At 41.0% G+C, this 24,695-nt stretch overlaps 1 protein-coding gene across 1 annotated transcript in view; it reads right to left on the bottom strand.

The window, feature by feature from the left end:
- Positions 1-156: 156 nt before the first annotated feature.
- VWA8 (von Willebrand factor A domain containing 8) overlaps positions 157-24,695 on the bottom strand; it is a 388,865-nt gene continuing 364,326 nt past the window's right edge. The window contains exons 41-45 of the mRNA XM_024569321.4: positions 21,270-21,395; positions 19,078-19,236; positions 3,214-3,312; positions 2,616-2,854; positions 157-321 (exon numbers count right to left, since the gene is read on the bottom strand). Of these exons, the coding sequence (XP_024425089.3) occupies positions 213-321; positions 2,616-2,854; positions 3,214-3,312; positions 19,078-19,236; positions 21,270-21,395 (732 nt within the window). The 3' untranslated portion in view covers positions 157-212. The remainder of the gene's footprint in view (positions 322-2,615; positions 2,855-3,213; positions 3,313-19,077; positions 19,237-21,269; positions 21,396-24,695) is intronic.

The following is a 24,695-nucleotide window of genomic DNA, read 5'->3' as shown; positions in this document are numbered from 1 at the left end:
AAGCTATCAATGGGTGTAGATGTCCATGCACAAGCCTTCCTCTGGGTACTTTTCTGAATTCTGATTACTGGCCAAGGTGTAGGAAGAGCCAGGAATGTCAGAATTATCCAGTTATTACATGTGTTCATTTGACTACGTCTTCTTTTATTCAGAGTACTCTTTATTCCCATCTTATTGCAAATCCCAGGAATCAGGGTGATGAAGGGCACTTCTTAAACACTGGACAACATGGTGGAGGTAAAGATCTGTTGTAAAATCTGAGGGATGTCCTTGGTATCCATGGCGATGAAAGACCGGCCAGCTGGTAAAGTTCTCTGGAGCCTGCCAGGATGGAGAGGGAAAGAAAATTACCATTGCAAATTGAGGCTCCCCTTCCACCTCCTGCCCCCACAAACCACAGCATCCAAGTGGTTTCTTAGGAAAGGAAATTTTTTACTTCCTAATACCTTGCCCCTGCTTGCAATTGAATGGGCTGTCACTAGGCAATGAAAGGTTTGGAAGAACAACAGGGAGAGCACATTGAAAGCAGTGAACTGAAGGAAAGGTCTTTTCAGTGAGTAAATCAGTGGATTTGAAATTTTTTTTTCTCCCTTTTATTACTGTTATTTTCTGGTATTTTATATTCCCTTGACAGAACAGAGCCCCAGGAACCAATCTGAGATTAGCTCACGTGGGTCAAGTGAGTGTGTTGGCCTCACATTGTACTTCTAAGAACTTTTCCTGCCTTAGAAAACAAGCCTCAAAATATGTTACCCACCCAGGCCCTGGTCGGGTAGCTCGGCCAGTTAGAGCGCTGTCCCCAAACCCCAAGGTTGTGGGTTTGATAGAAGAATCAACCAATGAATGCATAAGTAAGTGGAACAACAAACTGATATTTCTCTCTCTTCCCCCTCCTTCCCCTCTCTAAAAAATCAATTAAAAAATTTAAAAAATGTTGCCCAGGCAAACCCCAAGTGTTATTTTCTCTCCACCACCCCTCTCTTTCTGCACCATATCACATAATGTGAAATGCAGTCTGATTTGTGCAATTGCTGCTTTGATGGCACTGAGGTTATATAGGCTTATGATAATTTTTTAAAATGCCAATTTATCATTTGGAACAAAGGGCCATTTTGGAAGGCAATAAAAGTGCAAGACAAAATTCTATCCAAAAGAACGCCTCCTTTCACTGTGCCAACAAAGTTTGGTTTTCAAATGACATTTAATAAAAGTCAACCATCCTGTGTAGTATCATGCATTTGGCATGCCCGGTACACCAGCTAATTCTGCATCATATCTTTTGCCAATGGATGTTGGACCATTTCCCTAGGAAACCACAAGGGTATTATTGTGCTTAAGTATTCAAACAGGATCTGTTCACTAGAAAGACAAAATAGCTATTTCAGCTCAACCAGTATTTGCTGAGCTTGCTGTCTGCTTAACACTGGGCTGGTCGTAAAGAAAATCTGGGTAGAAAGGCATGGTTTGTGTTCGAGGACACTGAAGTTCTAGAAAAGGCTAACATACAAAACTGAGAAAAATACAAAGTAATAAAGTGACTGTAGTTACATATGTTAAGTCTATTCTTAACCTTACTCTGCAATCCTGCAGCTTGGAGAAAGGAACAGAAAGAGAAAAAATGCCAGCACTTGGGGCACTAAAACATTTCCTAGTCTATATAGGACTTGAAACCAAAGTACGGCAGGTAAAAAAGATGGAATAATAAAAAGGCGTGTGGCCTTTTGAGTTTTAGGCAGAAATTATATTTTGGTGTGGGAGAAGATATAATTTCTCTTCTTACAAGTATTTTAAGCAGACAAAAAGCATAAGCCCTTCCTATTAGTAATTGAAAAAGAGAAATGTTAGTGTGTTTGTCACTGAAAGTGTTTCCAGATCTCTGCTTTCAGATCACCCACATTGACATTTACTGACTGATCATAAATTTCTCTGTTGAACGTTCAGTATATTCAGTATAGCATCTTACTATATATACTATCTTACATTGTCTCCACGTGATTCACCTGTCTTGTCTTCCCAGTAAGGGAGACATATAGCTATCTATGTGTCTATATATAGACATATAGTCTATATACAGACATATAGAAATATCTAGATATATGTTTCTATGTATGTGTGTATAGACATACATGTCTGTATCTATGTGTATATATAGATATAAATTATATAGTATTTAATGTTTGCATATGCCTCTATATACTATATAGACATACACAATCTCTTATGCTAGGAAAATAGTAGATGTGTGCCCCTTTGAGTGTGATTTGAACATGAACTGATTACAACTGAACTTGGGACCTAGATGTAAAGTGCAAAATGTGTTAGATACTGTTTAATTTACTAGTGGACAAATAAATTTGCAATTTATTTTATTGTTGGTAAGTTTAATATAAGCTGAAAAATAATTAATTTAAAATGATTGTTGCTCATCCAAACATAAGCTAGAACATCACATCCTCTGAACTAGACTATCAGCGCCATCAGGGGAGCAACTCTAGTTTCCGTTTCCCTCTGTCTTCCCCACTGCCCCTCAAGATGCTGAGCCCATGAAGTGGAGTGTGCCAGGGACTCAAGTATCTTTATACCTTCCCTTTGCTATATCCTGAGGTAACACTTACCTGGTTGCTTGATCACCTAAAGATCCAATAAAAATGGCAAAAGCATTTACTTCAGGGTTGCTTGTCAGGATTTGGGCAAACTTGGCAGGATGTATTCCATATCGTGACAGGTTTGCATCACTCAGGACGATGACAAAGTACTCGTCAGCTTCTTCTTTGACAATTTCCCGGATGGCGTGTTCTGTCCCCTCTAACGTGTGGTCCCCACTCATGCAGAACTGAGCATGGGCGTGCATTGTCTGGGGGTAACAAATGTGGCACAAAAACCTTGGGTGAGAAATGCCTTTTTTAACAAACGTGATGATTTTTCTATTGACCATGAGGATGCACAATAACAATTACTACACGTGGATGAGAAGGCTCCAAGAGAGTCGGCTGAACTGGTGCCCTGGAGTGACTGAAGAACACAGTAATATTTGTATGTGGTTAAGACTTTTAGAACCAGGAAATGTTCCCAAATAATCCCATTTGGCATTTAAGTTTTAAAACTCAAGTAGCCATTTTTTTGCTTTTTCAGTGAATTTTTTCAGTGACCAGGAGATACTTTGCCTAATCTAGTAAAAGTTTTCACAATATAAAGGTAATTAAATGAATTTACCTTCAGAATTTCTAGTCTTTGCTTATTGTCCTTGGGGATTTTGTTAATTGGAACCAGAGGAATGTTGTAGTTATCTCCAGAGTGTCCAGCGACGTCATACTATAGGCAAGACAATCAGAGAGTTAGAAGCTCTGTCAACTACAGATTCATCATTGGACCTATAAGCCTCCAAGTCTTTGGTCTGTTATCCAGAACTGCTCAACATACGGCCACGGAGAAGTGCAGAGAGAGGGATATGTGTTTATCAAAAGACAAATTCCTGACTCCTTCAACTTCTGGTCCCTCCTCATGTGATCTCTACTCTCCAGCAGGAGGCAGAAAATGTGATGAGGGCCTCAGGGGCTACCAGGAATTCTGTTCTTAACTTTAAGGAGCGACTTAAAAAAATCACACACACATGTGCATGCGCACAGGTGCAACACACTTACATTGTGGTAGGCAGAGTTCTTAAGATTCCTGCCTCCCTGGTTCAGACGGCTTATATAATGCTTTTCCCCTAGTGGGGAAAAGACCTGTGAATATGATGGGATATCACTCATGTTACCTTATGTGGCAAAAGGGATTCTGCAGATATAGTTAAGATTACTAATCAATTGTCTTTGAGGTGGTCAAAAGGGAGATGATCTAGGTGGATCTAATTTAATCATACTAGTCCTTTAAAAGTAGAGAGGTTTTTTTGTTTTTTCCTGGCTGGTAGTAGAGGAGAAAGATAGAGAGATTTGAAGCATAAGGGGATTTGACTTGTGGGAATTATCTGTGGCTGAAATAGAGGGGGCCATGCAGCAAGGCTGTGAGAGTGGCATCTAGGAGCGACCCTGGCTGGCAGTCAGCAAGGAAACAGGGACCTTAGTCCTGCAAACACAGGGAACCAAATTCTGCCAACAATCTAAATGGTCTTGGAAGCAGATTCTTCCCCAGAACCTTCAGACAATAGCCCAGCCTGACTGACACCTATTTCAGCCTTATGAGACCCTAAGCAGAGAACACAGATGAACCTGGCTAGACTTCTAACCAACTGTTAGTTAATTAATGGGTCTTTATTTAAGATGCTATGTTTGTGGTAATTTGTTACCCAGCAATAGAAAACTAACACATGTGCTTTTTTCCCTGAACATAAAAGTTTTGAAACATATACACTGTAAAAATGACAGAAAAGCACAAAGTAAAAATTATTCATAATCTCACTACTTAAAGATAACCTCTGTTAATGTTTTGCTGTGTAAGCTCTAGGCTTTTATTTCCTTCCACTGTATGTGTAAGAGGTTGCACATTCACCCGTATACACATTTACATTGACAGAGTTTTTAGTTAAAAATGAATGACACTGCCCGTGTGATTTTATAACCTGCTTTTTTACTTGATGATGTATAACATATATTTGCCAATTTAGAAAATACTTAAAATTTTTTCTATCTCACAATGTACACGAGAAAGTCCTATCTGTTGAGAAGAGACTAGATAGATTCTGTTTTACAGAATCTGGAAAGAAGTTTGGGGCCTGAGGAAAACTAAAATTGGGGCAAGGTGGTTCTCTCCAACTGTTGAGTTTGGCAACAAATTCCCTTTTCTCCTTCTACAACCTATACGAATTTTTATGATGTTCATATAAATGTTAAAATAGACCTCAGGGTTCTGGGCAACTGAGGCATCTGCAAAAAAATTCTAAGTGTGGGTCTGGGGCAAAATATTTTAGGGAGTACTTGGAGTACTATGGCACAAGATGCTTAAGAATCACTGTTGTCTATTCATCAACTAACCATCAGTCAACAGCTGTCTTTTGAACACCTGTCATATGTAATACATTTCTCAAGGAGTTGTGGGAGAATGCAACTATTTCTTTACATGTCTTTCTTTTTAACTCGTGAGTTCTTTGAAGATGAACCCATTCGTATTCATCTTTGAATTCCAGTATCTATGAGTGTGCCCAGTGTGTCTATTGCACAATTTGCTTTAACAATGTGTGTAAATCAAGAGTGGACTTCTGGGCATGATGGCAGCATATGTAAACATGGCTTGCCTCCTTGCATAACCACATCAAAATAACAACTACAGAACAACCATCATTCAGAACCATCAGAAACTGAGCTGAATGGAAGTCCTACAATTACAGAAGAAATTAAAGAAGAAACCACATCAAGACTGGTAGGAGGGGTAAAGATGCAGAAAGGGCTGGTACCACATCCATGTGTGGGGGATAAAAACTGGGAGGGATATCTAGGGAGCAAGGGGTCCCTATAAAGATGCCCAGCCCCACACCAGGCCCCAAAGCTCAGGGTTCCAGTGTGAGGAAGACAAGTTCCCATTCCATAACTTCTGACTGTAAAAACTAGCGGGGGTCGAGGCTGTGGAAGACAGACAATTCTAGAGTGCAGGCAGTTTCTCCTAAAGGCCCTGCAAACAGACCTACTCAGACTTACTCCCTCTGAGCTTCAGTGCAGGGGCAGCAGCTTGGCAGGCACCAGAGACATATGGGGAGGAACTGAATTATCTGGCAGCAGGGTGAGAACTGGGGGTATAGCTTTCTCTCATGCAGAAGTGCTGGCAGAGGCTATTGTTCCTTTTCTGAGCCCTCCTCCCCCAGAGCTAGCAGGTGGGCACCGTATCTGACACTCCATCAACCTGGCTCACATTGTTTGCTCCATCCTGGTGATTCCCTGAGGCTTTGCCCCACACAAATTTTGGGCCCACCCAAGCAGTTTCCATGGGCTTTCCCATATGTATGGCTTGTCTTGGCTCATGCTTCAGATTTTCCTAAAATCTCTCAAACAAGTAGCATATGGCCTCAGCGAGCCCTATACCTCTCACTAAGTGGCCCCAGGATGAGCAATAGCAGCAGGAAGCCTTGGTTCATAGCTTGGCCTCTCCTGGGCACTGCCAAGCTCAGCACAAGTAGCAGCTATCTGCAGTTCATTTTGTAGCTTATGATAGGTGGCGCTGGGCAGAACACAAGTGGTGGCTGACCTTGGACCTGCCAACAGCAATCAAGGCTCAACTACAAGAGGACGGGGTACATAGTCCACATGGTAGGCACACCTCAAGTACGCAGCTTGGTTGACACAGAGGCTGTGCCACTGGACTCTACAGGATACCTACTACGTTGGGCCACCCTATCACACATGGGAGAGTAACAGCTTTACCTAATGCATAGAAACAGACATGGGGGGGGGTGCTGTCAAAATAAGGAGACAATGAAACAAGGGCCAAATGAAAGAATAGAACAAAACTTCAGAAAAAAGAACTAAACAAAATGGAGAGAAGCAATCTACAAGAAGCAGAGCTCTAAACACCGGTTATAAAGATGCTCAATGAAATTACTGAGGACTTCAACAGCATAAAAAAGATCCAGTCATAAATCAAGGGTACACTAATTGAAATAAAGAACAGTTTATAGGGAATAAATAGTTGAGTGGATGAAGCTGAGAGTCAAATCAGCGATTTGGAAATTAAGGAAGCAATAAACACCCAATCAGAACAGTAACAAAAAAAGAGAATCCCGCCCCCCCCCCCCCCCCCGCCAAATGAGGATAGGGTAAGGAGACTCTGGGACACCTTCAAGTATACTAACATTTGCATCATGGGCATGCTGGAAGGAGAAGTAAAAGAGTAAGAAATTAAAAAAATATATTTCAAAAAAATAATGACAGAAAACTTTCCTAACTTGGTAAAAGAAATAGACATACAAATGCAGGAAGCACAGAGAGTCCCAAACAAGATGAACCCAAACACACAATCTAATTATAATGCCAAAGGTTAAAGAAAAAGAGAGAATCTTAAAAGCAGTTAGTTACTTACAAGGGATCTCCCATATGACTATCAGCTGATTTCTCAAAAAAACTTTGCAGGCCAGAAGGGATTGGCAAGAAATATTTAAAGTGATGAAAAGTGAGGACCTTTAACCAAGATTACTCTACCCAGCAAAGCTATCATTTAGAATCAAAGGACAGATAAAGTCCTTCCCAGATGAGAAAAAGCTAAAGGAGTTCATTAACAACAAACTAATATTATACGGAATGTTAGAGGGTCTTCTTTAAGAAGAAGATAAAAAATATGAACAATAAAATGGCAGTAAATACATATCTATCAACAATTCAGTCTAAAAAACAAAATAAATGAACAAGATGCAGAGAACATTCTGATGGTTGCAGATAGGAGGGGCAGCAGGGGGATGTGCAAAAAAGGCGAAGGAATTAAAAAGTACTGAACGGTTGTTACATAATGGTCATGTGGATGTAGAGTGCAGCATAGGGAATATAGTAGCCAAAGGACATATTTGCGCGACCCATGGACATAGACAATGGTGTGGGGATTGCCCGAGATAGTCAGGGGGCTGGATGGAGGAGGGCAAAGCAGGACACGCTGGGACAAGTGTAACAGCATAAACAACAAAATATAATTTAAAAAAAGAATATATGCAAGGGGGCAATAGGAAGATTTCCTTTCCAATAAGGGCCACATTGTTTCACAAATAAGCTGTTTGGAAATTGGAACGAGTTCCCCTCCAACCCCAGCAATCATGTGATAAATGGTCATTGACCCATGCTAGCTGACAAAGAACAACCCATAATGACTGAAACTATTGTAGTTAAAATGAAAAGTAGAAAAATTCCTATAGAAATAATTGTTATGTAAAAATAGGAAGTCAGAAGGCAGTTAGGTTATTGAGGAAGATGAGTTCTATTTTAGACATGTTGAAGTCATGCACTTGGGGAACCATTCGAGAAGAAAACTATTTAATGTAGTCAGATATGTGGCTGTTATCCCTGGGGGTGGGGGGTTGGGGGGCATGTGACTGCCGAGGGCAAATGCACAGAAGGAGAAGAGCAGTAGACCCCACCCCTGAGCCTTGGGGAGCATCCTCCTTGGTGGAGTGGAAGAAAGACACGGAGCTGAGTGAAGATGGGAGAGAGTGGTGCCAGAAGCAGGACACAGCCCTGGAAACCAGTATGTAGGGTTTCGGGACATGGTCGTGTGTCTGTGCTCAGTTACACTAACCATGGCCATCAAGAAGAATGATGGCTAATGATCCCTGGGCATCAGACTTAATGGCAACTTTTGGGCAACAATTTCAGTGAAAGGTTTGTGGTATAAAAAGAGAACTAGAACAGCACCTAAAGGGCTGTTGGGGACAGGTGCCTGCATTTTACAGGTGGCAGAGCAGAGGCTCTGGGGAAGGAGATCCGGATCATAGTCAGAGGGTCTGGTTTGGAGAAGGAGGGAGATTCCTTTTTCTGAGACCAAAAGGGAGGCAGAGAAAATAGGAATGGACAGAGATAAATGCATAATTGGAAGGGCCAAGTGTACAAGTGAAGGCTTATATAGGATGTCTAAATATTTAAGAGACGTAAATCCAGCTACACATTGTTAAATAAAATGTGCTCTGTCCTCCTAATTTGATAAATACACATAATGAGCTGGAAAGCCGGTGTCGAATTTCAAGTATTTGGACATGGCAATGTGGGCAGTACGAGCCTCTGGCTTATAGCCCATCATCTTTTCTTTGCACAGTTGGCTCCATCTCACACCATGAGGCACGTAACATGCACGTCTGTGGACACCCAGCCCTCCCATCCAGATACCATCCACTCTGCCATGGAGTTGTCCCTTGGCCATCCCTTGGACTTGGGGGCTCACACCATTGGCCAGTCTGCCCTAGGATGATGGACCTAAGAAGAGATGGAAGAGGTCTGCACAGGCCCTGGGAGCAGGCTTGGGGTCATCTTAGCAGGATAGCTGGGGGTCCCAGGAACCAGAGCATGATTTAGAAATGAGCTCTAAGTGGGTACGCCCCCTTGGGTGCATAGACTCTTTGCCAAACAGAAGAGGCACGGTCAGAGGGGGGCCAGAGTGGAGCCTTGGGCAGGGGGCTTGGAGATCATTCTATGCTTGTTTTAAGATTTTTTTTTTAATACAAAGAATAATAACAAAATAATTGTGAGAGCCATCTACCAATGTATTTTTAAAAGCTTGACGATAAATACTTTCTAAGGACATAAGAAATTCCATATGTGAAAAAATCTCATTAGCATAGTTTGCTATCAATATAATGAAAAGGTAACAAATAAATTTGGAACCTAAAATCTGCACAGCTCTGAACAATGGATAAGTATAGGAGATTATTGGCTTCAGTATGCATGCGACTGAGGTCACCCACATGCTCAGTGCTAGGATCAGCATGGATGTGGAGAGAGCCGGCAAGATTCCTCCAGGGAAGTATGCTCGAGGCCCTGAAGTATGATTGGACAATGGTCACAGTGGAAATTGTTTTAAGCCACATCCTTCCAAGAAGATGCCAGGCAGGCTGCTTTCATTCCAGGGCTGGTGAAGTAATCTGTTAAACAGAATCCTACACCAGGGGATAACATCAGCTTCTGGAAACAGAGATTTTTCTTATTTGGCTGAGATAAGAGGGCTATAAATATATTAGACCTTTTCCTCCCTTTCAACTGAAGGCTAAAGTTCTTACTAATCAGATAACCATGGATGAGACTGCAGAAATATTTGACCATGTGGTCTGCTCACAGTGTTGTCGTAACTGGTCACCACAGTTGCTAGTTTATGATTAAACAAAGAGTAGCCAAATGAGTTGTTGGATGTTCTTTATCAAAACCAGATATAGCTGATTAAATACGTCAGAAGCATTTTAGTAACTATCTATAATTTGACTGACTAATCTATCTACTATATTTTTCATGCAAATGAAATAAAGATAAATGGGTTGAGGACCTCCCTTTCTTCCTTCTTCCCTACTTCCTTTTCTTCCTTCTTGGATTTTTCCCTTTATTTGTGGTGAGGAAAGTGCTATTTGCAGAAGAATCTGCCTTTGCCTGTGCCTCATTAGTATTACAGCAGCTGAGAAGACAAACATAAGGAATAGGATGGGGCTTATAAAATGACTTGCAGACCTGGGTTCTCATCTTTCAGATGTGCTTGGGGATGATTTTGTGCCCAGAGGAAATAAAATGCTTGAGAGGAAACCAAAGGATCTCCAAATGTGGAGCATTTCTTGGTGTTACTATAGATCACGCTAAACTTCCATGAAAACCAATACTTCCTCTGTCATAATTATCTGGTATCTGCTGCCCAAGGATGCCAACACATTTTGCAGACAGTAATTTGCCCATCCTCAAAACTGTCTGGGTTAAAGGGAAAAGTATATAAACTCATTCATTTCCATTCTCTAACTCCTGATTCTGCCACTCATCCACTCTGGCTCCCGCAGTGACAAATCAGACTTGGTAGGGGCTTCAGCTCGCTTCCCTGGAGAGCTCACAGGAGTCATTAAACAAGAACCTCACTGTCATTATAACAGCACCTAATATTTAGATTATACTTTTTTTGAGTAGCTCAAAATCTTTATATGTAATAACAATTTCTATATTTTTCAGAGTATCCCTGAAATCCTTGTGGGGTCTTGCATTTAGCATCCAACATAAATGATAAGCCACAGATATAAAGAAAAATCTCAATTAAAGAAGACCAGTTTTAATACTTTTTTGCTTTCAAAACTTGTTTAAATGCCCTTTTGCTACATTTTCTTTTGAAAATCTCATTTATTTAGTGAAAGGTATCACAAATGAAAACAAATGCTGGGTTTCATCCAGGGCACAAAGATTTATCATCAAATATGAAGGCTGATTTATAATACTTAGACTGAAAAGTAAGCTCTGCTTAGAATAAAGAGCTGTCAGCATTTTTTATGAACGAGGTTTATGTTTAAATTTCTTTTGGGAAGGATAATCATTTGCTAACTTTAGGAGAGGAGATGCTTTATTATGCATCCTCATTAGAAGTAGGTATGAGACAATCACCTGAGGCTATTCCTGAAGACTGACCACATGTGAAATTCTAACTTTCTTCTAGAAATCCAAACACACCACTCTAAAAGGGCACTACTGCCAGTGGTCAGCAAATGACTAGTAGATAAATATATGATTTAAAACATCGAAAGTGCCAACAGAAACCTACAGTGTTAGTTAGCCAGTATCTACAGTATTAGCTAGCTAACCTTCCTTAATATCATAGAAGTTAATGTAAAAAAATTAATGTTCTGCAGATCAAGGATTCTAGACAGCCCTGACATTAACAAGCTTTTGACTGAGGGCAAGTCACTTAACCTTTCCAAATCTTGTTTCTACCTTGTAAATAATGCCAATTTAGATGACCCCTAATATTATATGTTTGTAAATCACTTAGCCTCTCTGACAAATAGGGATAATCTCTGTTTTACCTAACCTCACAGGGTCGATGAAAGGATAGGGCTATACATTTAATAAGCCTAATGCCAATGTTTGTACAGTTCTTCTTTTTTTTTTAAAAAGATTTTGAGAGAGGAAGGGAGGGAGAAAGAGAGGGGGAGAAACATCAATGTGTGGTTGCCTCTTGAACGCCCCCTTACTGGGGACCTGGCCCCATAACCCAGGCATGTGCCCTGACTGGGAATCGAACCAGTGACTCCTTGGTTTGCAGGCCAGCACTCAATCCACTGAGCCACACCAGCCAGGGCTTTGTACAATTCTTAATTGTTTACAAAGTGCTTCTGTATATCTCATCTCATTTTGATTCTCTCCACACCTTTGGGGTAAGTGTTAGTAACCTCATTTCATAAATGAAGAAACTGATGCTCAGAGAGACTAACAGACAATTTCTTAAGTTCAGAGACCTAGTGTTGTCAGAGGTGGAAGCCAAACCCAGGTGTTCTGACTCTAAATCCAATGTTTTTGTTACAGAGAAATAACCATTTCCTAACTCCTCACCTGCCCAATTTCTACATCAGTTTTTCGAATGGTTGGCTTGGCCAATGCTTCTCTACGTCAACAATTGAGTCAATTTTGAATCATTTTTAACTTTGGACTCAGAAGTCTATACACTGTTCTTCGCTTCTATCTCCATGTGTCAATAAGAATTTATTCAAATACTGAGCTTGACAGGATAACTGGTTTCCACTTCTAAATGTGTGAAATATCCCTGAGGTGTGGGGAAAAGACACTGAACTGTTTTTGATAGAAGGAATTTTCCCAGCAGGTTCTGGTTTGTGAGTTATACCTTTCCACATCCTTCTGTGAGTTAACCCTGTCTTTCTGACTAAGATATCTTTGAGAAAAGTATGTCCATTATACTTCCTTGAGATGATGAAGCGTTAAGGGGAGAAGATAGAGTACTTTATGTACATGGTATAGCTCCTGAATTACAGTTTTGTAAAAATACCTACTCAGTGGGAATAAAATGGCTGCAAAAAAAAGAGAGAGAACATCAACTAAGGGCCCTGATGTGGGGAGTCAGAGTCCTGGCTTTTTACAGTCTAGCTATGTGAGCTTGAGCAAAGCATTTAACCTCTCTCTGCTCTTGATTTTCTCATCTGTAAAACAAAGAGTTTAAAAATAATTTCCAAGGTCATTCCTGCCCCCAAGGTTCTATGAAAATTCAATGTAGACCCAAAAATGGAGTAAAAAGCCTGCTTCACTTAGTTGTAGGAACACCTGTGCCTTGTTTTTCCTGTCAGGGGAGTGAATTATCTAAACCAAACTAGGGATCGACAAACTCTTTTCCAGAAAGAAAGCCCTCAGAGTCTGTAAGAAATCACAATCCAGGATTGGCCCTGGAATAGTGGTTTTTTACCTAAAAATTTTTTAAAGCAGTGGAACTCTCTTTCCATATGAAATATTGCACAAAAGCTCAGACTGTGGAACCAGGCAATATCAATGTAAGGGGAAATGTTTGGGCTGAATTGGGGAGGGCAGGGGAAAAGATAAAAGTTGCCCGCTCACCCTTGCCTCCCACCACCCTTCAAGGGTTCTTTGGTACAATGTTGAAAACTACGGTCTTAGCATATGGTTTATCTGTCTCCATAGAAACAATAAATTTGGGTACTTTCTTTCCCCAAAGTCCAATTTCTCAATAACCAAATAAGTCTGTTTTCTGGTATCACTATTTGAGTGTTTGGTGCTGGATCAGCCAACTTTCAGTGTTACTGAGTACTTTCAAGAAAAAAAAATAAGGCATTGAGAGCTTCTGGAAAGGAGGTCGGCCTTAAGGTCCTAGTGAAACACTCCCAGAGGCTTGGAGAAATCACAAGGACCAAACTGGAATAAAGATAAAGGGAAAAAAATGCTTCCTGACTACAGTAAAGTGGTTTGCAAAACATTTCCATTCCACTTTTCACCTTTGTGTTTAAAAACTCTGCTGATTAGAAGATCAGAGGAGTTTATGCTGATTATTATCAAATATAATGTTGCTCCTGTCTTAAGTGACCTACAATCAATGCTGTTCCTGAGAACTGAATTCGGTTGGTGGAATGATTACAAGGAACTTTAAAAACTCCAGATGGCTTTGAAATGTGTTCCGCCACTGAATTACCTTTCCTTCTCAGTAAGTCTTGCTCAAGGGTCCCTGTGGCCTGGCACACAGGTCATGCTGAGGTAGAACAAAAAGTAGAGGCTCACTCCTAATGAGCCTCTTGGACTTTAATGACCCAGCGCTCAGGAGCTGAGCCCCAGCCAAACAAAACACAAAGCAGATGCCAAGCAAGAGGGTTCATGGAAGAGTCCAGGTCACCGGGCCAGGACAGTAGCTTCTGACAGTTTCTAAGCAAATACAGACTAGACACCTTTACAACAGAGGAACAGCTGCAGGAACACAACATTAAGAATGTCTGGAACTGGGGAGAGGGGGGTGGGAAGTCTCAGAGCACACTCCTGAATTCTTAAAGACACCACATGCAACGCCATCCTGGGTTACAGAATATACATTTCTCACCAGGAGCTCCTAAAACTGTCTTTTGTTCATGCAGCACTTTATATTTGCTGAGTAAATTCCGTACTGTCATGAGTGAGTCCTAGTTACTATGCTTCTTTCACAGGAGAAAATGGAAGTACAGCCCTGGCCAGGTGGCTCAGTTGGTTGGAGTGTCATCCTGCACACTGAAAAGGTTGCGGGTTTGATTCTCAGTCAGGGCACATGCCTGGGTTGTGGGTTCAATCCCTGGGTGGGGTGCATACGGGAGGCAACTGATCAATGTTTCTCTCTCACGTCAATATTTCTCTCTCTCTTCCTTTCTCTCTCCCTTCCTCTCTCTCTAAAACCAACCTTGGGTGAGGATTAAAAAATAACTGACTGACTAACTAAGTAAATAAGAAAATTAAACTACAGAGAGATTAAATGAGTTGAATATAATCACATAGCATAAAGACACAGAGCAGAGTGGAATGCTATACTGCCACTTGATGTACATGCATCAAATGTCTCTGAGAAAATGCCAAAAACCCCCACTATCCCTAGTTACCACCAGAGATGGGCACTGGGTGCTGATAGACAGAGAAGCTTATGCTTCACTCTTGCTCCTTTGTATCTTTTGTACTATTTTGTGTACCCATTCCCTATAGCCTAAAATATGTAATTATAACAAAAAGATCTTATGGAATGTAAGTAGGCTCCATCCCACCCACTCCACATTGTCTACAAAGGAGGCCTGGACAGCCCCCCGCAGAGATTGGGTGGCCTGTGGCCACCAAAATCTTAGATATATTGGCAGCAGTGGTGGGAATATTAAACAAAGTGTCCAGTATACCTGGTGTGGGGGGAAGACTGTTGGCAGTTCTGGCAATATAGAGGATATTGGGACGAGGTAAATGGCACTATTTGAAAACAGCCAGGGAAATCCAGAATGAAGGGCATTCTACAAACAACTGATCTGGACTCAAGAGAGCGCCCATCATGAAAGGAAAAAGTGGTAGTGGTAGGAGAGATGGCTGCTCCAGATGAAATGAAGCTGATGAGACATGATGACCAAAAATAAGGTGTGGACTTTGACTGGATCCTGGGTTGGGGTCGGGGTGGATAACACAATTAGAAATACCTTTGGGATAGCTGGGAAAAGTGACTTTAGATTTGATATTAGAAGATATTATGAAATTACTGATAATATTCTTAGATGTGATAATGGTATTGAGGTTGAGTTAGAGAATGTCCTTACCCTAAGGAGAAGCATAATGAAGTATTTAGAAGTAAAGCATTATGGTGTGTATAACTCTCTTTCAAATGATTCAGGGTGTGGGGGTTGAGTATATATATCTAGAGGGAAATGCAAAGCAAATGAAGGAAAATATTAACAATTGGAGAATCGAAGTGAAGACATATGGGTGTTAATTTTATTCTTCTTTCAACAATTTTTGTAGGTTTAAATTTTTTTGAAGGTTGAGAAGGGAACAATTTCAAAACAAAACCAAACAAAACAAAGAAGGGAAAATAAACGGAAGAGTCCTGGGTCCCATCCGACTCTGTCTCCAGCTGGCCTTCCAACTTTGGGAAAAGTCCTGACTCTTTCTGGGTCTCACTTTTCCTATCTGAGGAAGGAGGAAACTCGAGGAAGTGACCTGGGAGGTGGGCCCAGTTCTGATGTCTGTGGACATGACGAGGAGCTTGCAGGAACAGGACTCGGTTATGCCTTCCCTGCTCTGTTCCCCTACCCCATCCCTCCAGACACTTGCCTATGTACCATTTTTCCTCAAAGAGCTTGTTTTGTGAAGTCTTAAGGTATTTCCTCTTGTTGAAAAGATTTTAATGCGCTGGTTTCATAACACTTTGTATACTCTTAAAAAAAGTTCTAGCTTATACCCTTTGCAATGGCATGGATGGAACTGGAGAGCATTATGCTAAGTGAAATAAGCCAGGTGGTGAGGGACAAATACCATATGATCTCACCTTTAACTGGAACATAATCAACAAAAGAAAAAAGCACACAAAATATAACCAGAGACATTGAAATTAAGAACATTGTAACAATAGCCACAGGGGAGTGGGGAGGGGATAGTGGGGAGAGGGGTCTATAGGAGCTACTAGGACACAAGGACAAAATCAAGGGGGAGGGTAGAGGTGGGGGAGGGAGGTGGGACTGGCTGGGGTGGGGTGGAGGGAAGGGGAGAAAATGAAGACAATTGTAACTGAATAAAAATAAATAAATAAATTTTAAAAAGTTCTAAAGGAACTTTAGTTCCAAAGGAACTGTAGTGAATATGAAGAATATGTTTGTAAGTACACAGAAATGCACAAAACCAAAATCATTAAAGTACTGCCTATTAAAAATTGAACAGCATAAAAATGATAAAGCTACTTCAAGTTTTTCTTGCTGTTCTGCTATAATATCTCGCTATAAATATGACTCAACTTGTCACATATTGCTACAGTGATCAACATAGCTGTGGTTTTACTAATAAAGACAGAAAATTCTTTACACTGTTGTGGCAATAGAAGAGACAATCTAAAGCAAAATACTGCTTTAGAAATGATGTCCTGAAGGGGAGTATCTGGGGCAGTACTGTGTTTGTATCTCTTACTGCAATTCTCTCAGCAAATCTATCTGAATTAGCAGTTTTTACATGCCTCCATCATGAGGCCACAAGCTCAAGGATGGCAAGGAACTCTGTACCCAGCGGAGTACACTACATTTAGCAAGTGCTCAATTAATGTTAGTAATTTTATTGAAATATTGCACCTCATTCAGCATAATTTGGTTTGTAACTATCGATCAGGAACAAAATAAAATAACATCTTGTAAATACTCATTTTCTTGATGTTGCTTCTTTTTTGTCTGTTCAGTTTCATTAGTGGTGCTTCCAGATTACAGACTTTTAACAGTGAGAATTGGGCAAATATGAATCTCTCTACACTGCACTGTGTAAAATGTAGTGGAATACAAAATCTGCTCCGTGATAACCACACTAACCTCCTTCAGGCTGTCAGAGTGGATCCCGAACTCCCTATCAGCTTTGTCACCTTCTGCCCTTTGTCTAATCCCTAACAGCTCCCGGGGAGCTGTGTGACCAATTTCTTGATTAACTTCTAGTAAATCTTTATTAAAACCTGGAAGAACTGTTGTTTCACAAATCAGAGCAGTTCTGCTCTCAAAGGTATAGGAATTCTCTTTTTAACTGGAAATTTTATTCCGGATAAGTATGCCAAATTTCATAGTGGTATTTTGCTATGGCCTATAATTGATTAAAATCTCAAAGGAAGCTGAGGAACACTGACCTTCAAGATACACAAAAGAGGTTAATGTGCTGATTCGAATATTAGCAGAACCCAAAGGTTTTAAAACAGGTGGGATTTATCCTGATGCAATAATATTTAACCATCCTGTGTTTGTCAGTGGTCCATGTGATTTAAGAATTATCCTCCACTTCATACTAGAAAGGATCTAAAATATTTTAAAAGAAACATTTTCTAGAAATCCATAAACCATAACAAAATAAAAAAAAAATCAAAATCAAGCCCTGGCCGGGTGGCTCAGTTGGTTGGAGCATTGTCCTGTACAACAAAAGGTTGCAGGTTTGATCCCTGGTCGGGGCACGTACAGGAGGTCACTGATCAAGTTTCTTTTTCACACCAATGTTCCTCTTCCTCTCTCTCTCTCCCCCTCTCTAAAATTAATTTAAAAAACATATCCTTGGGTGAGGGTTAAAGAAAAAAAATTTTTTTAATTTAAATAATCAAAATCAAGAAAAACTTAAATCTAAAGGGAGGGAGGGTCAAGGGAAGGAAAAGCTGAGCACTAGTCTCAAGCTGTAAGACATAACACGGCGGGGCTTTGATTTTAGCTCAGAGCTTCCTGGCAGTGAACAAGAGGGAATCTTAAAATAGTTTCATAGTTTTCACTGATCACAAGGGGAAATATACTCCAGTTCTTTAAGGGAAACAAAGCTACTCCCCCCGAGTGAAAGTCCATGTTCTATTTACATTTGCATCCAGTACTTGTACAGAACCTGGCAACACACAGCATTCCTCCTTCCTACCATTTAATCCACGTACCTTTTTATCATTTAACTCTAAAAGCAATCTCTCATGTAGAGCATCATACAAGGGACCCTGGGAGACTCAGAGCCTCACAAACGGGCCTAAAGGAAATGAGGCAATGGGTTTCACCAATCTGTTTCTTGCTTTATCCACTATAACACATAGCAATCCTCAAGTGTAGGTGGGATGTCAAGCCAAATAATGAACTAAGATCACCTATTTCTGAAGGATACATTTGATCTGGAATACAATCTAGAATGTCTATGGACAGACTCTGTACCCCTTTACACATGTCTACACACGTACCTTTTCTTTCAACTGAACTTCCGATAATAAATACACAGCATGTGATTGAATTAAAGGTCATCTGCTCTGGTAAGGGCCGAAAGTGCAAGAGCTCTTTGTGGCTTGCATTGTAAGAGAGAACCTACGGGCTAATCTCAGGCTACAGGGGATCCCCTCTCTATGCTCAGATCTCTAAAGGAGGATGCAGAGCAAACTGAGCAGCAGCGAGATGGAAAAGTCTGAATGGAAGGCTGCATTTCTCCCAGGGTTACCATCTTCATTGTCAGCTGGGGAGCCATCTATTACTGTGTAATGCCCACCCAAGTGGAAAAACAAAATGGTGCTGAGAACAGCATATTTGGAGGGTGTGCTCAAACCTTGGGAGGCTGCCTGGTTGGTGATGGGCAAGAATGGGAGTGGGGTGGGGGAAATTGGAATGAGGATGGCAGCTCTGAGAAATTTGGAGAAGAAAATTGTGGTTCCTCTGAGTGCCTGTTTTTGTTGTTGTTTCCCTGGAACATTATGGCCAACATCACACAACTTGTGAAGTGCAGCGCTTTCTTCTGTACTAAGTGCCCTTTCAAATTCAGGTGGTATCATTTTTTGATTGTTAGAGCAGACAAAACTACTGACTCACTTTTTCTGTGATATGTAAACTGATGAGAAGGTGAAGATTTTTGTCCACTCTGGGTGGAGGCTACAACCACCTATCCATCACCATGCCTTAAGTTGGGGCTGAGTCTTAGGCAGATGTGGTCAGTGATGCCTCTCATCATCCTTAGTTCATGCAATTACCTTGAACTTTTCTTCATAGTTCTCGAAGGCTTCCATTACCATACACACAGCCTCCATTGAGCGTTCCAGCCGGCCATCCACCCCGTTAAAGCGGTACATGCTGCCAGACACGTCTACCACCAGGCGCAGGCGCTTGGGTTTCTGTTGGGGGCTTCCCAGCTGAGGGAGGGAACAACAGAGTCTTGTGAACCAGAAAACCATCACTGGCTGCTGTTCTGGGGATCTCACTCACACAGGCCCAGAGTACCAGCCATGAGGCAGGCAAGTAAGCAATGGGCTCAGTGCTGCATGAGGCAAGGGGAAAGACTTCTACCAACTGTATTTCAATAAATGGAATTTCAGACTTGTGCTGGTAGTGGGGCCATATGGGAAAGATCTTCCTTTGGAATATATGGTCCTGTCAAGACCCAATCCAATCTAGTAAAACTGCCTTATTGAAGCTGACGCTGTCTTTAAAATAACCTGGAAAGATATAAACCCTAACATGTCATTCTCATGTCATACCTTAGACTCAGCTACTCTAGCAAGATTGGGCTATTTGGAAGCCCACATGGGTTTTACTTGTACCTGTTGTGTAACGCTCTGAATGTCATTTTCCACAGAGTACAAAAAAATGCCAGATTCCTAAAACAAGGTTCTGTGAGAGCGAGTCTAGCAAAGAACTGAAGGAAAATATTTCTTCAGTCTTTTGTGTTTAGTAGGCTTTCAGCTTCCTCCTCCTTCCAGTTACTGAATTACTACTTCTCTTTACTTCCTTGGCAGTCAAAGGCATAAAAGTAGCACCTTACTGCTATTTAGCAACAACTGTCAATTAAATTATGAAAACCTCATGAGTTTCAGTTTGATTTTGGACTCATGCCTGCTAATTTGCAGAATCAAAAGCAAAAGTATATTTGTCACTTTACTTATAAGAAAAAAGGAAGAAGAAAAATTCCAGACTATTCTGTTATTATATACTTGCTGACAGGTATGAGAATTAATGAGCAGAGCAGTAATTTGAAGAAAATACTGTGGGTATCAGTGTAATGGTTTGAGACAAATTCAGTATATTTCTTAAAAACTTGCTGAGTCTGCCTAAATTAAGAAGAGTACCACCCATGCTTCCATGACTGCTCACAATTTCAGATGCATCTAAACACATTTCTTGACCACAATGAGTCAGGAGAGAAAGCAGTTGTTGACTCATACCAATGACATGGAAGCATGGACTCCAAACCACCGAAGGATCCTCTCTGAATAAACTTTTACGTGGAGTACGTGACTCCCTCTCCTACCAGTCACTGTGCCCCCAGCTCTCAGTGGCTATTTCACAATTCTGATTATTCAGGGGCATAGGAGGTCACAGGACCTTCCAAGAAGCTCAATACTTCATTTTATTGCCATTGTTTTGCAAATATTTTAATATTAGACTATCTAAAGCTTTACATATGTTTACATTAGAGTTATTTGAAGGAAAATTCCTTGTTTTCTAAAATTTTCTTCATAGGATAGATACAGATCTTTAAAGAAACAGAACAGAAGAAAACCACCAAGACTATGCTGGTGTTTTCACTCACATGAGCCTCTGGGATTCACAGGCTCCAAGGGTCTTCAGACCCCTCTAGAGCACCCTGCTCGCTGTCCTGGGAACTGATCTGCAGGGAAGCATCAGCCTCTCTCTTGGCTGCTGGCTTCCAGGTGGGCTCTGATGATGGGAGGCACTGGCAGGAGGTCAGAGGGTGAGGGTAGGGTATTTGTTCCCTTGGCCCCTTTTCTGTTGTGGCCCATGGGTGAGCTCTCCTTCCACTGCAGGCTCAGCTCCTGTTGGTTTGTCCTCTGCAGGCTCTTGCCCTCTGTGCCTTTCAGACCTGGGGTGGGTTAGGGCTCTGCTGTCAGGATCCCACACTGCCTCTGTCTGGCTTTCCTAAACCCCACCCTTACTTTCATAAATAGTCTTTTTATTAACTGTTCCATAAATTAGTCAATTTGAGCATGCCTGCTTGGTATTTTTTGACTCCTGATTGGATTTTGAATAATATAATAAATAGTATTAATAGTTATGTTTTTTCTAATTTTTTTTTAATACAGTGCTTTCCTTGGTTGCATATACAAGGTTTATGGTGTTTTGACAAGGACAGCAACTCAGGAAAGCAGTTGTCTGTGGAGAAGGCCAAACTCTGCAGATCTGAGGTGACTAGCTGACCATTACTTACTCGTGGCTCCAGCTCACCCCGGCGTTTGTAGATGGCTTTCTCTCCAGTCAGCCCATCAATGATCTTGGCATCATCTAGTTCCCCAGTAGCTTGGTGTCTTAGCCACTGTCTTTCTTTACCTTTAGCCTACAACGACACACACACAAATCCTTATTTTAATTAGTTCTGCAGGATCAACAGGAAACATATCCAGTATCTTTTAAAAAAGTAATGGTTCTGCATAAACACAGTTCATAAGTGAACTGATTTCTGCTCTTCTGACAAAGAAATGCCCTTTGTGTGGATTATGTCAATTTTAATTGTTTTAACATATGGAATGATAAAACAAACTCACTTAGAGCACATACTAATGGGAAAACAGTATGCAGATGAAGCCCTTGAGAAATGTGCGATGTCTGAAAATGTAATGGTGATGCGCTGCCTAAGGATTTTTGGTCAGTGTACTCCTAGAAAATTTAGTAGGTAGCAAAACAGTGAGCTTGAACTTGTGAACATTGTCTGCAAGCACAGAGAATCTTCAGAACTCTTCATTTTGGAGAGAATTTGTTACTCAGGTTCTCTGTGACGTACAGTGCAAATGGGAACAGCTGAAAACAACAGTGTGTGAACATTTGGTGTTCCACATGTCTCACTGATCATCCATACTTCAAAATCTAATGTTATTTCCCCGTAATCCTTTCCCACAATAAGTTACAGTTATGCCAGGTAGACTAAGATGGTAGTTAAACAATAAAGAATTATAATATCCTAGTCAAGGCATAGGATTTTAATAGCTAGGGATTATATATATTTTAAGAAGAGGAAGGAATAGCTGAAATATTTAGAGTCAGACAGCCCGGTTCCAATCCTCCCTGCCCCATGATCAGATGTCTGACCTCAAAAGTTACTTAACCAGTGTGCATTTCAGTGTCTCCATTTCTAAAATGAAAACACTAGTTTCCACTTTAATGCGTTATTTGTGAAGGTTATATGACTTATACATGGAATTAGCTGAGAAAGAGCCTGGCAACCTATGTTAGCTGGTATCTTCATCATCATCATCATCAGGTGAGACATAATAAAGACAACCAAGTACACATTAATCTGAAAACACTTCCATCACTGTTTCAAGGTGGCAGTATGACAGCGTTGTCACTGAAAAAATACAAAGCCATTCTTCAGGCAGCGAGTGTCTATTTTAGGGGCAGACTAACCACCCCACAAAGAAGCCCCACACCATAAAACTCTGGGTAGTGCTGTATGTGTTGTTTTCTTGTTCCTAACATGCTTGCTGCAAGCAGGCACAAAATTCCCATGTTTGAATACAGATATATTAATGTGAATATGAAATAAAAGGAGAAAAACTCCTAAGCCGCCAGCATAAACATATTCAATTTGGTTGGCAGTTAATTCCAGGAACTACCAGGTTTGTGCCTCTTGGGAGTGTTTTCTTTCCTGATAAGTGTTCTTGGTAAGACCCCCATGATTTCAAAGGAACATGGGACTTGTTGGAGCATAGTTTAATGAGTTCATGTAACTTAGTAAAACGCACAGTTACATGTGGCAGGAGGAGGGGATGAGCAGAGTCTTCCAAAATCCTTTCTCAGTGGGCTATGGATCAGACAGACAAGGTTTAGCTGCCCCTGCAACAGTGATTGGGACGCAGCTCCTATTTCCTCCTTTTCCCAGTCATTCCTGATGTCTTGCTTCTAGGATACTTTATGGTGGCCAACACAACTGTGGATGAGCATTTAGGTTCCTTCCAATCCTAAGATTCTATGACTCTTGGAGGTACCTAGAGGCAGAGCACTGGCTTCTAATGCCGTCATAGGTGAGGACAGACTCTTGCAGATTGGTCTAGGCTGGGAACATGAGCACTGCAGAAAGTGCAAGGGAAAGTGGCAGCAGTAGTCAGCTGCCATCAACGTGGCATGGAAGCTGGATTCTAGAGCTGGGTACGAGCAGGATATGGGATTAGAACTGGAACAAGAGCGTATGACATGTCATGTAACAGCTGTACCGCTGTTATCAAGTACTGATTTTCAAAGTTTTATCAATTCATTGGCAAGGGAATGACTCTTGCCAATGAATTGATAAAACTGAGGATTCCCCACCCAATTCCACTAGCTGCTACATTGATTTTATTAACCAGTGATGTGTTAACCTCATAAAGAACCATAGCAATGCCTGCAGATAAAGTAATTTTTGTGATTTTTAATTCAGGTCACAACTGTAGTAAAAATAAGTTAAAACCCTGACCATTTCACCATAGTAAAAATATAAAATGCCAAACTTCTAACTAATAATTCTACTCCCTTCTCCATAGTTTAGTGTTTCTGAAAACAGAACATATCTTCTACTTGATGGCATAAGACATTTGCCAAGGTAACAGGCAGAGGGATTCGTTGTGCCCTGGTTCTTATGCTTGGAGGACATACTTATAACCTTGGCTGAGCACAGCAGGTATCATTTCACTGAATTTTTTTTTTCACTGGCAGCACAGAAAATTGACTTTTAATTTGAGTTAAAATTCCTAATTGTTAATTTAAATGGATTAAGGAACACGACACTAAAATAGAGCATTAGAATAATGAGCAAAGATATGGAGCCTTAGTGTACAAATACATTGTAAGTGAAGCAGGATTCTTTGCTGCAGAAATGACTGCACTCGTAAGATCTACGAGGTATAACTCCCTGACAGAAGGAACGTGGGTTTAAATTTGTTAGGAGGACATATGTGTAGAGGACTGAATGTCACAGGCCTGGCCTTGAAATTAGAGAGGAGAAACCTCTACACTTCATAAAAGCAGATCACTGCATTTTTAATGTTTGTGAAAGTTGGGGAGACTGACTCATTTACCATGAGAGAATAATCACTCAGACACTATACACCTGTCCAAAAGTTCAAGGGAAGCTACTGAATTTCCAGTCACATGTAATTTAATTAAGTACAATATGTAACTCTCAGTTTAACCAAATACTTAAGTGTAGAAAATATCACAGTTTTTGGACTTCTGGTCAAGATGGCAGCATAGGCAGACATGGCTCGCTTCTTTGCACAACTACACCAAAATTACAGCTAAAATAGAGAGCAACCATCACCCAGAACTGACAGAAATTGAGTTGAATGAAAGTCTGACATTTATGGAATTAAAGAAATCACAACCATCCACGCTAGCAGGAGGGGCACAGACATAAACCTGGCTAGTCCCACACCCACATGTGGTAGATAAAAATTTGGGAGGGATATCTTGGGAGTGAGGAGTCCCAGCCCCACACCTTGTCCCCCACCCAGCACAGGGTTCCAGTGCCAGAAAGATAAGTCCCTACAATTTCTGGCTGCAAAACCAGCAGGGATTGAGTCTGTGGAAGAAACTGGTGGACCCCCACGCAGTTCCTCTTAAAGAACCCACACACGGACTCAGCTACTCAGACTCACTCCCTCTG

The sequence above is a fragment of the Desmodus rotundus genome, chromosome 13, assembly GCF_022682495.2.
Source record: "Desmodus rotundus isolate HL8 chromosome 13, HLdesRot8A.1, whole genome shotgun sequence".
Taxonomy (NCBI): Eukaryota; Metazoa; Chordata; class Mammalia; order Chiroptera; family Phyllostomidae; genus Desmodus; species Desmodus rotundus.
This window is presented reverse-complemented; position numbering and strand designations above follow the sequence as displayed.